At 43.4% G+C, this 15,429-nt stretch overlaps 1 protein-coding gene across 3 annotated transcripts in view; it reads left to right on the top strand.

Annotated features, from left to right (window-relative positions):
* The first annotated feature begins 214 nt into the window (after positions 1-214).
* MAP3K5 (mitogen-activated protein kinase kinase kinase 5) overlaps positions 215-15,429 on the top strand; it is a 204,952-nt gene continuing 189,737 nt past the window's right edge. For 2 of the 3 annotated variants that reach the window (XM_023254425.2, XM_023254424.2), the window contains exon 1: positions 215-1,171. In XM_023254425.2, coding sequence (XP_023110193.1) covers positions 748-1,171 — 424 coding nt within the window. In that variant the 5' untranslated portion in view covers positions 215-747. Of the gene's footprint in view, positions 1,172-5,847; positions 8,216-15,429 lie in introns of those variants that run through there. The other variant, XM_045058101.1, reaches the window with a different exon arrangement.

Here is a 15,429-nt window from a genome sequence, read left to right as displayed (position 1 = left end):
CCCTCCCCCGGGGCGGGCCCTGACTCTCCGGTGCCGCGACGAGTGGGCGGCAGAAGCCGGTGGCCGACAGGGCGAGCGGCTGCAAGAGCGGCGAGACTCCCGCGGCGAGGTTGGCGCTCAGACGCAGCGGCCCCGGCGCGCTCGGTGGAGAAACGAGGCCAGGGGAGGAGGAGGAAATAGAGCAGATGAAGGGGAGCTGCCGCCGAGGAGGGAGGCGGGTCCTTGCGGCTGCGGCTGCTGCTGTTCCGGGACGCAGCCTGGAGAGCCTGCCCGCCCGTGAGGTGCTGGCCAGGTAGCTCCCCACCCAGCGGGCACCCTCCCCGGCTCCTCCCAGCGCCCGGCACCAAAGGAGCCGGGGCCGCGCGCCCGGTGGCCAGGGCGCACCGCACCCCGAGCGCGGCGCCCTTGAGCTGCACCGCGGCGCAGGTTTGCGAGCCGACTTGTCTGCCCGCCAAGAGAAGGAAGCGCTGTCCCTTCCCGCTCAACCTGGCGTCTCCACCCCTTGTACTCTACACCCTGCCTCGGACGAGCGGCGCGGCCACGGAGGCGCCGAGGAGGGGCGAGCCGCCGCCGGGCAGCGGCGTCCCTTCGGGGGAAAGGGCGCCTGAGAGGAGGCGGCGGCGCGGCGCGGAAGGCGCGACTCGCGATGGCAGCTGCTTAGCCCGGCGCGCACGGAGCAGCCCCGAGCTGTGGCTGGCCAGACGGTGCGGCTGGGCGGGGGACGCCGCCGCAGCCCGGCCGGGAGAGATGAGCACGGAGGCGGGCGAGGGCATCACTTTCTCCGTGCCACCCTTCGCCGAGGGCGGCAGCTGCCGGAGGGGAGCAGCGGCGGCGGCGGCCGAGGGCGAGGAGAGCCAGCTACCACCGCCGCCGCCGGGCAGCTTCTGGAACGTGGAGAGTGCCGCCGCCCCGGGCACCGGGTGTCCCGCTGCCACCTCTGGGAGCAGCGCCACCCGGTGCCGGGGCAACTCTGGTGGCGGAGGCGGCCGACGGACCACGGTGGCATATGTGATCAACGAAGCGAGCCAGGGGCAGCTGGTGATGGCCGAGAGCGAGGCCCTGCAGAGCCTGCGGGAGGCGTGCGAGACGGTGGGCGCCACCCTGGAGACCGTGCATTTTGGTAAACTGGACTTTGGGGAAACCGCGGTGCTGGATCGTTTCTACAATGCAGGTGCGTGTGCAACCCCTTCCCCGTCTTCCACGGCCAGGGGCCACGTTTTCCCTGGCCGCAGCAGGGGGGGGGGAAACGGTTTACTAGGCTCCAAGCGTGCTTCCTACTCATTTACTTCTTGCCCCACCTTAAGGGCAGCGAGCGGCGCTGCGTGACCGCTCCTAGCGCTCGCCGCTTCTGGGAGAGAGTGGGTGCTGGTGCAAGATCCTGTGTGTTTGTGCCAGGCTCACCCACTGGCCCGCGCTGGAGCTCTGGGTCCCTGCGGTACTAATAAAGAACTTTTCAGTTCTTCAACAGGGCGAGATATTACTCCAATCAGGCCTTCAGCATTTGGTGTTCTGGTTTCTCTTCTGTTACTTTTGGCCCATATTTTCCTTCTATATGTACCTGTGACTTTTAGATGACGCTCTCATTTGTTTCTTTCTGTGTAGTTTTGGAAGTACAGAAACCACGCAGCCCGCTGCTCACAGAGTGTATCCATACGAATTTGCATGACGTGTCGTGATCTTCCCAAGTCATTTTACTTTAACAAGTTTAGTGGCTTGAGTGTTCCAGTCTTACCAATTTGAACTTCCAAGGAATTACTTCCAAAAGCCATAAGCTTGTAGCTTGCACTAAACTTATGTGGTATCTTTTGAGAGGATTTTTTTTTTTCATTACCGCATATATACCATGATGGGCTGGAAAGTACATAATTTAACACTGTTTAAAATTCTATATGCTATTTTCATAACTAAGATTAGCTTGGCTGTTAAAGGGATTGCTAGCATAATCCATAAAAAGTCCATAAAAATCTTCTCAACCTATCACCGATTTCAGAAAGTGTCATTGCAGTTCTAGTGACTGATGCAATTAGCTATCTGTTGGCTAATGTTAGGAATAGTAACATGCTATTGAAATTAACCTGCAGTACCCTGTGCAACCAAATATGAGAATATATACATATTTATTTTTGTAAGTGTGGGCGGAAAATTTGATTTAATGGTGGTTTCAAACAATAAGGTTCTTGCATTTGTGATCACATAAAAGGTTTTATTCTCCAATTTTGCTTTCAGTTCTGATTCTCTTTAGTCTCTTCAAAACACCTGAAGTAGGCTTATGTCAGCTTTGGAATTCAGCCAAAGCTGAATATTTTAAGAACAAGAAGAACTTCATGTTAAGGAAACCAGACTAAATAAACTAGGGCTTTCTGGTGCTGGTATTTTTTTTTACAGTCTTGGTCTTCATAACTGAACATGAGTATGATGTATTATAGCTTAGTTCTTTGTGTGACTTGCTATAAAAATTGCATACACGTAACTTTTTCTAAAAATTACAGCACTCTTATTTTTGGCTTATAATTTGGAAGAAGCTTCAAAGAACTGAAAGATATGTGAGGAAAACACCCAAGCAAATACTGAGCCTATTTTTATTGCACAGATAGATTCAGTATTTTTTATGACTCTGTGTAAAAAAAAAAAAAAAATCTTAAACTCTAAGCTAATTTGAAAGAAAGTTTCCTAACAAGGCTCACTTACTGTTTATTCTCCAAATACTGTTTGTGGGAAAGGGAGAGAGGAAGATTACAAGGGAACCGACACTTGAACTGTATCTTGCTAAATTCTGCAAACAAGCCTGAGAAGGAAATACTTCCCATCCTTCTTAGAGGAGAAAACCAAGGGCTCCATGACTGGCCTGGACTCGGAGGTGGTAACTGGTCAATGCAGGAGTCTACTTCAGGTGGCTGACCCTCGAAGGTCATCTTTGCCCTTGCTGCCCCCATTTAGCTGGGCTGATTTACTCCCAGGGTCAAAGGAAGCTCCCTGTCTTGGAATCATGTGATGGAGAGCTGCCAGGGACCTCACAAGCCATCCAGGGGCAGTGTGGAATAGTGAGGAGGTCTTCCCCTGTAGGAAGACCTATGTTTCCAAGCCAGCTCTATCTCATCTGCTGCTTCATTCAACCTGGACAGGCCCCAGTCTCACCCTTTCCCGTGTGCGTGACACGAACTCTGAGCCCTCTCATTCGGCACCGAAGATGTGGCGGAATGATGATGGTAGCAATTTTGGCCAAACCCTTTGGTTTTCTCAGCTGAGAGCTGCCGAGAGTCTGAGGCTGGTCGAACTTGTCTTCTGATTTCTGAGAGAGCACTTACTCCTCCTCCACCAGGGACACGTTTTTCTGTAAAGGGCCAGATGGCAAATATTTTAGACTTTGCGGGAGGTCTCTCTCACAGCTACTCAGCTCTGTAGTTGTTACGACAGCAGCCGGCTCGGTACCTAAACAAGTGATTGTGGCTGGGTTCCAGTAAAATTTTGTTAGTGAATCCTGAGATTTCAATTTCATTTACTTCACAAAATAATTATTCTTTCAATTATTTTTCAACCATTTAAAAACGTAAAAAAAAAAAAACAACAAAAACATTCTCAGGTTGCAAGCTGTACAGAAACAGGCCTGACAAGATTTTTGGCCCCTGTGCCACGCTATCTTTTGTTCTACCTACATTTACTACCTTCATTTGGAAATTGAATCCCCAAGATATACTCAGAAGAGCAGTGTCCCTCAAGTTAGATCTGAGTTTTCATCCTGGCTCTTCTCCAAAGTGTGGAATTACGAACAGAGCCCTTCATCTCCTCCGAAAGCCTGTAGCCTTGACAAGGGTCTGATGTGGAGGGGAAAATCGAACTAAATTTCTTTCTTTCTTTTTTTTTTTTAAGTATTTTTTTTAGAAGTTTATTTATCTTTGAGGGAGAGAGCACAAGGAGGGGAGGGTGGAGAGAGAGGGGTCAGAGGATCCTGCATTGACAGCAGAGAGCCCAGTGTGGGGCTCAAACTCAAAACGTGAAATCATGACCTGAGTCACAGTCGGTCACTCAGCTGACTGAGCTACCCAGGAGCCCAGAACTACATTTCTAAGATTCCCCCGTTTAATCCCGTGAGTTGGCAAAGGTAGGGCAGCATGGTATGCTGGGACAGAGCATCAGAACAAGAGTGTCCAGATCTGGATTCTGGCCTTTGGTTCTTCTCTAATTTGGAGCAAAGTGGGATGCTGGGTGGCTCAGTTGGTTAAGCGTCCAACTCTGGCTCAGGTCATGATCTTATGGTTCATGGCTTCAACCTCCGCATCGGGCCCTTTGCTGACAGCTCGGAGCCCAGAGCCTGCTTTAGATTCTGTCTCTCTGTTTCTTTCTCTGTCCCTCCCCTGCTCAGACTGTCTCTCTTTCTCTCTCTCAAAACTAAATGAACAGGGGCACCTGGGTGGCTCAGTTGGTTAAGCGTCTGACTTTGGCTCAGGTCATGATCTGTTGGTTGGTGAGTTAGAGCCTGTGTCGGCTTCTGTGCTGACAGCCCAGAGCCTCTGGGGCCTGCTTCAGATTCTGTCCTTCTCTCTCTACCCCTTCTCTACTAGTGCCCCCTCACCTCAAAAAATAAATAAACATTAAAAAATAAATAAATGTTACAAGTTTTTTTTTCAATCTCCAAAAAGAGTGGAAGGTTAGAATAATTGCTCTGTTAAATTCTGTACTTTAAAATTACATTAATACAAAATGAATTACATTATATGTTACATATAAATACATACATTTATATACATAAATTACATTAATACCAAATGACTTATTTCAGTCCTTAGAGGTGAAATCAACTGCTTGTATATATCATGTCCTCGGCCCCTCAAGGAGTTCAGGGTGAGTGGAAAGGGCAGACATCAAGCCTGGCTGCAGCAGGCCTCTGCGAAGATCCTTACAGAATGCCTTGGGTCCCAGGAGACATTCTAGAGTCAAACTAGGGGGAGGGCAGGTTCAGAGGTGACAGCTGAACTGAGTTGGAAGGGTGAATAAGGGCTACTTAACTTGGAACAGCTCAGTTTACTGGACTGGACAAGAACTTAAAGCTGGGTTACATTTTTATCAGCTTCTCCCTATCTGTGTGTACCAGGGTCTTTTTAAAGAATAGATGGCAGTTGAAGCTTTTCCCTATTTGATTATTGTTTAACCATAATCTAGTTCGTTCTTTGACTACACTTGTCATTCTCTTTCATTCCTGTTCTAAGAGGAAACTAATGTTCTACCGAAGCTTTTGTGAAAATCGTCATATTTACGTGTATGAGACTATTACTCACAGATGGCAAATGGCAAGCTAACAACACCCCTTCCCAGCCCCCTGCATTGTAGGCAGTCAGTTTCTATAAAAGTGAAGAGATGGCAGTGATACGTTAGTGATACAGAGCTACTCCGTTCAGGTAGACAGTTCCATATGACAGCATCTCAAAAAAATTTTTTTTAATGAACATCAGTTCTGTGAAGTATAGCTAGAGTAGGCTTTATTGTTACCCCCCTTTTTGCTTGTAAGGAAACTGAACCATAAAGAGATTATATTCATTCATTCAGGTAAAGTGACGTAAAGTTGCTGCTTGGAACCGGGAGCACACTTTGTTTAGAAACAGGCTTAGAGGTGTTGCTTAGATTCTGGGACTAGCCTGTGGGAAGCCTTGTTAACTCAGTGTACTTGAAATATGAAACCCACTCACCACGTTATTTTTTATTTTTCTTAAAGAAGAATTATTTCTTATTTTTGAGACAGAGAGAGACAAACCTTGAGAGGAGGAGGGGCAGAGAGAGAGGGAGACACAGAATCTGAAGCAGGCTCCAGGCTCTGAGCTTTCACTACAGAGCCCGACGTGGGGCTCGAACCCACAAACTGTGAGATTATGACCTGAGCCAAAGTCGGATGCTTAACTAACTGAGCCATCCAGACACCTCAAAACCTACTCACCACTTTAAACATTCTGGAAAATTATGTTCCTAGGACTGAAAACTGGGACTTTGAACATACCTTTCCTTATGTTAGACCCAGTCACTTTTGCTTTCATCTAGTTTCTGGTAGCATCTGGCCAGATGTAGGAACATCTCTTTGGATTGGTGAGGATGAGAGGAGGCAATATGGTGACACAGAGGACAAAGGAAGGCTCGGAAGGCTGCAGGGAGAGGAGGGAGACTGAGTAGGGGACTTGACCCTTGGTGACTTGGCCAAGAAGTAATGCCAGCAGGGGATGCATTAACACTTTCACCTCTTTCAAGCTTCTCGCCCTCCTGACCTTATAATTATGGCTCTCAATGTCCTGTTGATGTGAGACCCAGGACCATTGCTCTGCTCAAGGCTTTTCACTCCCTCATCCACCGGGGTCCTCACCAGGCTTACTACAGATGGCAGTCTCTTCCTCAGCCCTTCACCCTGTAGTACCCATGGAAAACAGGAAGGAAACACATGCTGGTTGAAATGGTAAGACTTAGTTTTTATATTCTCATGTGTATTATGTTTCTGCTTTGCTCGGGTCAGGATGAAAGTTACCCATTTAGGTTATGTCATTGGAGAGGCATCTGAACTTTCTGGGCTTTGGTTCCACTTGCTCCCAGCAAGACTTCCAGTCTTATTTGATAAAAAGCAAAACAAACACAACCTTTGTCTCCTGTCTATCCCAGACTGAGAAGTCTTCTAGCCCAATCTGCATTTTCTACTTTTAAATCCAGGGATGCTTTGGTATACATAGCCTCATATACTTTGAGGGAGAGGGTGAAATCTGTATTTCTTTTTTATATATAACTGATTTTTATGTTTTACTGTTTTTGAGAGACACAGAGAGGGGAGGGGCAGAGACAGGGAGACAGAAGATCTGAAGCTGGCTCTGCCCTGTCAGTGCATTTCTTAAATAGTGGTTCCCACGGACCAGTTCAAAAAAATTGGAAAACTGACATGTATTTGTCGACCTTTAATGTTCCCAAGTAAGGATATTGAATAGAGAAGGACAGAAAACTCGGCAACCAGTCACTTACTGCTACGATTTCTTAAAGAGAAAAGACATTTTTGTATTCAATTAGGAAAGGCATAACCTTGGAATAAAGAACAGTTCTTTACATATAGTAAATGTATGAGAAAACTCACTATTATTCTTCTTTCTCCATTTCCCCAAGGATGAGTGAAAACTTGATGTTACCAATCAACAGAGCAATGTTTTGGCAACCTCTGATCTAAACCACCTTTTAGTCCCTTCATACTAAGTCACTGCTTCTCTGTGCAAGAAATAAGCCTTAGCAAAACTATCAGTAGAGCAAACAGAGACAAACTCATAAGGAAAACCTCTGGTTAAGAAGGTATTTAAAAAAAAAAAATCCCGGTGGTGCTCCATACATGGCTGTTCTCTGGGCTTTTAACTTTTTACTGGCATATTACTAGGACAGTTGATGACTGCCCACTATGAATGCAGAGCCCCAGGCTTCCTCTTTTGTTTTGTTTTGTTTTGTTTTGTTTTTGGATGACTGGTCAGTTATAATTTTCCAAAAAGGGTATTACTAGAAAATTGGAAAAAAGTGAAATTAAAAAGAAAATCCCGAAGCACAAAAATAAATGTTTTTAGAGCACTCGTTTCTTACCCCACGTTGTCAACTGCCGATTGTCGTGACTGCCCTGCTTTCCAGGTTCTTGGGATCCTGATTTCTTTCCTCAGCGTGGTCACCTTTGGTCTGCTTGAGACATTCATCAGTTGGTAGTTTGAGTGGGTTGCACCTCTAGGTGAAGCCTAATTATAAGTGTAGAGTGTAGCCTTGTCTCACCAGTGGCGCTGGCTCCCACCAGGCTTCTGGGAGTTTTCTGCTACAGGTCAGTTCCCCTCTGGTGGCTACAGGGACTGTCCCCTGCTTCCTGTTTCAGAGGCCTGGGTAGAGGCCCGTTCAGTTCCCGTTTCAGGCTTGCAGGATAAAATTGGTTCAGGGCTTCTTTGTGAAGCAGTGGGGGATTGACACACTCAAAGCCCAATGAATGTGCAAATTTCCACCAACAGGTATCAGTTGTTTCTGCTTTCCAAGTTGTTGCCCCAAGTAGTCCCTTCAGACCCCACTCCACTCTGCGTGGGCCGAGATGGAAGTTGAGAGTGTGGTAAATGGAGGGGCGGGGGAGCAGTGTTGCAGGAACCCACAGCTCTGTGGATGGCGGGAAGAAATCCGGAACCCACAGCCTTGGGAAGGTGCTTCTTGAAAACAGCCTTGTCGTCCTGTAATTTGGATATAGGTAAGTGGGGAGACAGGCCATATTTAAGAAAGATACCATTATTATCAGGGAGCAAGATTAAATTAGTAAATTTTATTAGCGGTATATAAGAACAAAAAAGGAAAGCAAAGCAAAATTGTAAAACTTAAAAAATCCACTGGCGATACTAATACATTGGTTTCCTTAGCTGTTTTAATGTATTAGCTTTTCTCTCTGGCTGGTGATGTTAGTTAAAGAAACTGATCAAAATATGTGCCAGATTGTTGGAAAAGGAGAAAGGGTATAAGACAGTGCTGATTCATGGGGCGCCTGGGTGGCACAGTCGGTTAAGCGTCCAACTTCAGCCAGGTCACGATCTCGCGGTCCGTGAGTTCGAGCCCCGCGTCAGGCTCTGGGCTGATGGCTCGGAGCCTGGAGCCTGTTTCCCATTCTGTGTCTCCCTCTCTCTCTGCCCCTCCCCTGTTCATGCTCTGTCTCTCTCTGTCCCAAAAATAAATAAAAAACATTGAAAAAAAAAAAAGACAGTGCTGATTCTTAAGGTCTTACCTAATTATTCCAAAAATTTTTTAAAGTGAGTACTTGCATCTTATGTAAGTTTTATTTTATAGTGTTTTTTTTTTTTTTTTCAAAAGAAAACAAAAACGAAGAGATACATAATGCAGGCTACATCGTGGTAATTTTCTTAGGGGAGACAGAAGGGAGAAGAGAAAATTTAAATGTTAACAGCATCTCCTGCTAAAATTCATAGCAGAGCTGATCTGTGTCACTTAAATGCCACAGGTTGTACAAGGTGACAGAAAACATTCCATTACAAGCAAACATTTTCTGTTATGGTAGGTCATCATCAGCAATGAGGAAAGCAGTTGCCTTTGGTACATGATTCATACAGAAAGGAAGTTATATTTCTTTGTACAGCAAGTCTCTTAAAATGGTTGTGGCCAATCACTATTCTCCAACACTTTTAGTTGCTTCTAAGAACTCCTAGGAGAGCCACCCGAATGAATATCCATGAACTTCAGGCCATGTGTTCTTTGACTCCAAACCGTGTCAAACCAGGTATTTGCCTAAGCCAAAGATTTCATTCTCCTTTAGAAATCTTGGTTACCCCTATTTCTTATTAAAAAGTCATCTAAGGAGGGGGCGCCTGGGTGGCTCAGTCGGTTAAGTGTCCAACTTCAGCTCAGGTCGTGATCACAGTCCATGAGTTTGAGCCCCGCGTCAGGCTCTGTGCTGACAGCTCAGAGCCTGGAGCCTGCTTCAGATTCTGTGTCTCCCTCTCTCTCTGCCCCTCCCCCACTTATGCTCTGTCTCTCTCTGTCTCTCTGTCTCAAAAACAAATATAAACATTAAAAAAAATTTTTTTAAATAATAAAAGTCATCTAAGGAGAAGTAAACCCAGACTATTACGTGTCAAATACGTCTTTGTGTCACAATTAATTTTTCTAATACAGTAAAGCCTTGGTTTGCGAGCATAATTCATCCCAGAAACATGCTTGTAATCCAAAGCACTTGTATAACAAAGTGAATTTCAAGAACTATTGGCTCAGTTGTGATCATGTGACATTTGGCATCATGTACTACTTGTGTTACGAGACATCGCTTGTTTATCGAGTTAAACTTTATTAGAAATGTTTACTCATCTTGTGGAAAACTCGCATAACATGTTACTCACAACCCAAGGTTTTACATGTGTTTATTGTGATAAATATCAGCTTACAGCCAGGGCAGCCAGGGCAAGGAGTGTGGTTCCTGCTGGACAGGGGCCATGCTTTTACCTTCAGCTAGGTATTTTTCAATTTATAGTTTGGTTATGTTGGGGTGCGGGTGATTTTATTTGGCTAGATCAGAATGATAATATAAATATATGTTGTGCTGTGCAATGTCATCCTCTTTTGCTAATCTTATTAGCTCTATAAAATAAATAGATGTGGCCAAGTAACTATCTATATTTTACAGTTGAGGAAGCACTTCCTTAGAGAGGATATGTGATTTGGCCAGAATAAATCATATGGCTGAGTAGGAGTTGAACTCAGGTCTTCTGACTTCTAGATTGAGGTGGTTTTTCCACTATGTCACACTTTCCCCTGCATGAAAAGCATTTCCAAGCACATTTGCTATTTAAGAGGATCAGCGCTAACATCTCAGTCCATGGTGGTAGGATTATTATGAGGAAGAGTCATGGTCATGAGACTCGAGACTTGACTTCTGGTCTCCTCTTGCTAACAAATTTCAGTGACTTCTAGTTAATAATCTTATAAAATAGCCCATCAGAAAGCTCCCTTTGACATTTCTCTATGAGTACCAAAGAGGGAGCTTCTAGCCTGGGCTGAGTCCTGGTTGCCAGTTGCTTGGACTGGAGCTATAAATGGGCTGTCTCCAGGCAAATTGTAGGCTATTTTCTGGACATGGTTCATCAGAAGGACTGCCAAGGGGTAGACCAAAACAAGCCTTTCTCTCGAGGGAACCCAAGAGCTTGGTTTACAACATAGCCTGGGGAGAGTTTCTTTCCATGGTTCCCTAAGAAATTCTGCCTCCTGAGTTTGAGTCACTTTCCTCTAATGTTAGAGCATGTATTCTCAGTAATTCAATTCCATAAGCACTTATCAGTTGCCTTTGATATGCCTCTTACTGTGATGGATGCGTGAAGAGTCATGAAAGAGAAGCAGGCGTAGATCTGCAGAAAAATAGAAGCTTATCACATGTATCTGTTTCCATGGGAAAAACTGATGCTAAAGTAGTCAGAAGTTACGTGCACTCCCATTCTTTCCACCCAACTAGTTCTTTTTTTTTTTTTAATGTTTATTTATTGTGTGTGTGTGTGTGTGTGTGTGTGTGTGTGTGTGTGAGTGAGAGAGAGAGAGAGAGAGAGAGAGAGAGAGAGAGAGAGAGAGAGAGAGAATGAGTGGGAGAGGGGCAAAGAGGGAAAAAGAATCCCAGGCTCCTCCCTCTCAGCAAGGGGCCTGACATGGGGCTGGATCCCACGAACCCTGAGATCATGACCTGAGCCGAAATCAAGAGTTGGACGTTTAACTGACTGAGCCACCCACGCACCTCCAACTAATTTTTACAAAATATTTAAAAATATTAAGTTACGAAACATTTCAGTCATAAAGAAAGTACATAAAATAGTTTACGCTCATTCATTCATTACCTAAATACAATAGCTGTTAAAACGTTTTGACATTTGTTTCACTTCTCTTTTGCTCCCTTTTAAAGAAACAGATCATTCTGGACAAAACTAAAAGCCTCTTTCTGCCACATAAATTTCACTTCCTGGGAAAAACGCTTTCTTCATCAGAAGTGCTAAATTATGATTTTCAAAAATCTGAAATCGTGGCTTTCTGCAAATGTAAATCTATGTTAAATATTTAATTTACTCATTAATGAGAAAACCAGTAAGATATTAAAGTCAGTTAAAGGAGACTTTGAAGAGTGGATATTATGCATGCACACACACACACACACACACACGGAGTCAGGAATGCTGAAATGAATTTGCTAATAGACGCAAAACTGACTAATGTTCTGTAAGGCAAATCAGTAAGTGTAAATGTTGGGAGTTATTTTTCTACAGAATGGAAATCAATTGTATCTCTATCAAACAGGAATCACTTTACATTGCTGTGGACGAGGATTATTCTCATTGCTATCAGTTTTGCACAATTTAATGTTTATCCCAAAAGCATTGTAAAATGTACTCTCATGACTAGCAGGACAATCAAAGGTGCACATCCTTTTAAAATCAGATAGTTCCGGGGTGCCTGGGTGGCTCAGTCGGTTAAATGTCCGACTTTGGCTGAGGTCATGATCTCATGGCTAGTGAGTTCAAGCCCCACGTCAGGCTCAATGCTGACAGATCAAAGCCTGGAGCCTGCTTCAGATTCTTTGTCCCCTCCCCCTCTCTGTCCCTCCCCTGTTCATGCTCTGTCTCTCTGTCTCTCAAAAATAAATAATCATTAAAAAAATCAGATCGTTCCCAGCGAATGGGCTGTACAAAGCCAGCCCTCCACTGAAAGGATACCCAGTATTCTCTTTTACCCATTTCCAAAAGTCCATTTGACGACTTTTTTTCACAGAAGGTTGGCCATTCTCAGCAGGCTCTATGCCTGTGGTTTTCTTAAGGGTCTGTTCTTTTCTCTTCTCAGCTGCTCAGCCATCTGAAGCTGTGATTGCCCTGAGAAAGCCTCAGAATCCCCCTTTTAACCTAAGGCTCCTAATCATGGTTATTTCAGGTCAGGAAACATGTAAAAATTGTATATTAGGGTGTCAGTCACCTAGGTTTTGGATGTGAAAAGAGGTACACACCCTGTGGCCAGAACCACATCACAAATACACCAGGGTGATGCCTGCAGTGTCTGCAAACCCAGCTTCCCTCTCCTGTTAGGAAATCGTCATCGTTACTAATGTGAACTTCAGTCATGTAGACTGCTCCAAATGGGTTTTGTTTTTGGAGGGAAAAAAAAATCCTTATAATATTTTAGAGGGCTGGAAAATCGCTGTAGAATTCCACAGGCCAAATAGTTCACTTTGGTCTTGTAATTTAAGGCAAGTCGTACCCAAATGAACATCATGTGCTATATTGTACCGGGTGCTGTCAGTCACCACATGCTGGATCATTTTCAATCTTTAAAAAGCTTTATGAGGCAAACAGCATCAGGGGATTGATTTTAGATATGGGAAAACTGAGACCCTGCAAGGGTTATCACCTTGCCCCGTGTCACATGGCCACTCAGGGGCAGAACCCAGGTTTGAACCTAAGACTGATTCCAGAGTTATTCATTTGTAATTCTGCTCTTGTCTCTCTCAGAAATAAACTATTTGGAAACATTTAAATTATGGTTAATCCCATTGTTACAGTCTTCTCATCAGCAATCATTTGTTGACTGCTTAAAATCTGCAAGATTTCATTCTAAGGTCCGCACAAAATTAGGCTAAGATAGTGTAATTTTTGCCTTTTATGATCTTACACCAAATTCAACAATTTAATAAAGAATTATTGGGAACCTAACAGATGCACAGTGGCGCTCTACGTAGTAAGTAAGTAAAACACCCAAGAGAATATTTTTGAGGACTTCATAATGTGGGTGATTTCACTGAACAGTGCACATGAGAATGATGTTTATTACTACTATAACAGGTGTGAGAATGCATTGGAAATAAAAATCTTACACACCTGTAAGCTATGAGTTAGGCTCTATTTTTCTATGAAATCAGTATCATACTGAAAATTATTTAGGTAAATTCCCAGATTTTGTTAAACACCTTTAAAATCTTTTGTAAATATTGATAAAAATCTTATCAAATTGAATTCCAAGGGAGTGTTTAGAATTCTTTAATGAAGAAGAATTTTTTTATACTGACTTTTATGGAAGTAGACTTACTGCCTGAGACTTGGAGCCTTTTTTCTTATATATTGTTTTTCTAGTAGTGGAATTTGATCAATATGTAAATTCTCTTGTATTAGTTTTTTCAATTTGTGAAAAAAAAGTAGGCTATTTTAGATCATTAAAATATGCCAGAAGCATTTTCAACTTAATATTCTTTAGGCCTATAGTTCATAATAAAATTGTGCTACTTGCTTATTGTTGGTGCCTCGGGTATATGGCCCTTGGTTGACAGAAAATAGTCAACCTTAATGCCAAGTTATTGAATGGATGGGCCAGAATGAGAATAATAAACGGACAAAATTGCATTTAGGTAATAAAGGCAGGCATGTATTGGATACACTGTTGATACAGAGCCATATCTGTATTGTGGTATATACAAAAAAAATCACAAAAGTTGAAATCTGGGCTACCTTTGAAGGTTCCAAATAATGTTTATGAATTATACTTTACATAACATTTGTAATTATATTTGAGTCGCATTCATGCAGTTGCTATTTGTTAGCTCCACCAAGACAACAATTCCTAGATTTTTAGGAATTGGGTCTTGGGAACCTAGCTTTGGTTGATTGAGTGAAAATTCAGATACTTGTAGGTATGGGCAATAGGATTTTAGTTTTTCAAAATTAAGTCCTGGACAGTTTCCCAGATATACTGACTGGCCCAGTGTTTACTGTTTATATGCCATCAGAGGAAGAAAAGTTTTGTAGCAATTGGAAGGGGTAGGGAGTCTAGCTTTAAAACTTTATGTGTGTCTGTGTGTATAATTAGTTGCAAAGCACGGTTAGGGTACAAGTTGCTTGGCTTGATCTAGTGAAATTAGAGAACAATGTTGTATCTTGCACGTGAGTTTTGACAAGAATAGTTGGCTTGACGTTTCTTGCCAAGCAACTTAGCACTGCCAATATTTTAGGTGCCTGAAGTACACTTGGCAGTTGGTAAATATGAAATAAAATTGGAAAGGAAATGCTAGCATAGACTTTTAACAAAACCTTAGACTCTTCTCTTCCTTTATAAAATCAGTAATACAGAAAATTCACTTAATCGCTAACTATGATATACGAGTCGGTTACCCGAGCACTGATGCTGCTGAGGTTATTGGAATGTCTACCAGCAGACTTGCATTGTTCCCAAAGTCTGAAATTAAGGGTTGTCAGCATTGCGAAATCTCTGCAGTCATTTATGCCTTTGACTTAACATTTAATTTCTGAGAATATTCTGTTAGTGTTTAATAGTCCATTCAACATATATTCAAATGAGTGGCAGAGTTGGAAGTATTTTGATTAATTTGTGTCCCACTAAGGTATAAGTGACAAAGACTCATACTAATCATAAATATAGTATGTTTACAAAGTTCACTTTTAGATTCTTTTGAAGAAATGAATTAGGTGCCAAGATACCCTAATTAAGAAGACAGATTGCAGGAGCATTTAGAAGCTGCTAACATTTGGGGCATCTGGGTGGCTCAGTCAGTTAAGTGTCCGACTTCGGCTCAGGTCATGATCTCATAGTTTGTGGGTTCAAGCTCCACATCGGGCTCTGTGCTGACAGCTCAGAACCTGCAGCCTCCTTCGGATTCTGTGTCTCCCTCTGTCTCTCTGCCCCTCCCCGTCTTGCACTCTGTCTCTCTCAAAAATAAATAAACATTAAAAAAAAGCTGCTAACATTCATCAGGGTTTATTAATGACAGGGTTAGGGATTGTCTTGCCTGGATTTTTGGGAAGTTTAAAAGTTTAGACAGGATCCTTCTGTTCTTGTTTTTTATTCTAATTTTTTTTAACGTTTATTTATTTTTGAGACAGAGAGAGACAGAGCATGAACGGGGGAGGGTCAGAGAGAGGGAGACACAGA

This window comes from Felis catus, chromosome B2 (assembly GCF_018350175.1).
Source record: "Felis catus isolate Fca126 chromosome B2, F.catus_Fca126_mat1.0, whole genome shotgun sequence".
NCBI classification, from domain to species: domain Eukaryota; kingdom Metazoa; phylum Chordata; class Mammalia; order Carnivora; family Felidae; genus Felis; species Felis catus.
The sequence above is the reverse complement of the archived record's forward strand: the minus strand, read 5'-3'. Positions and strand labels throughout refer to the sequence as shown.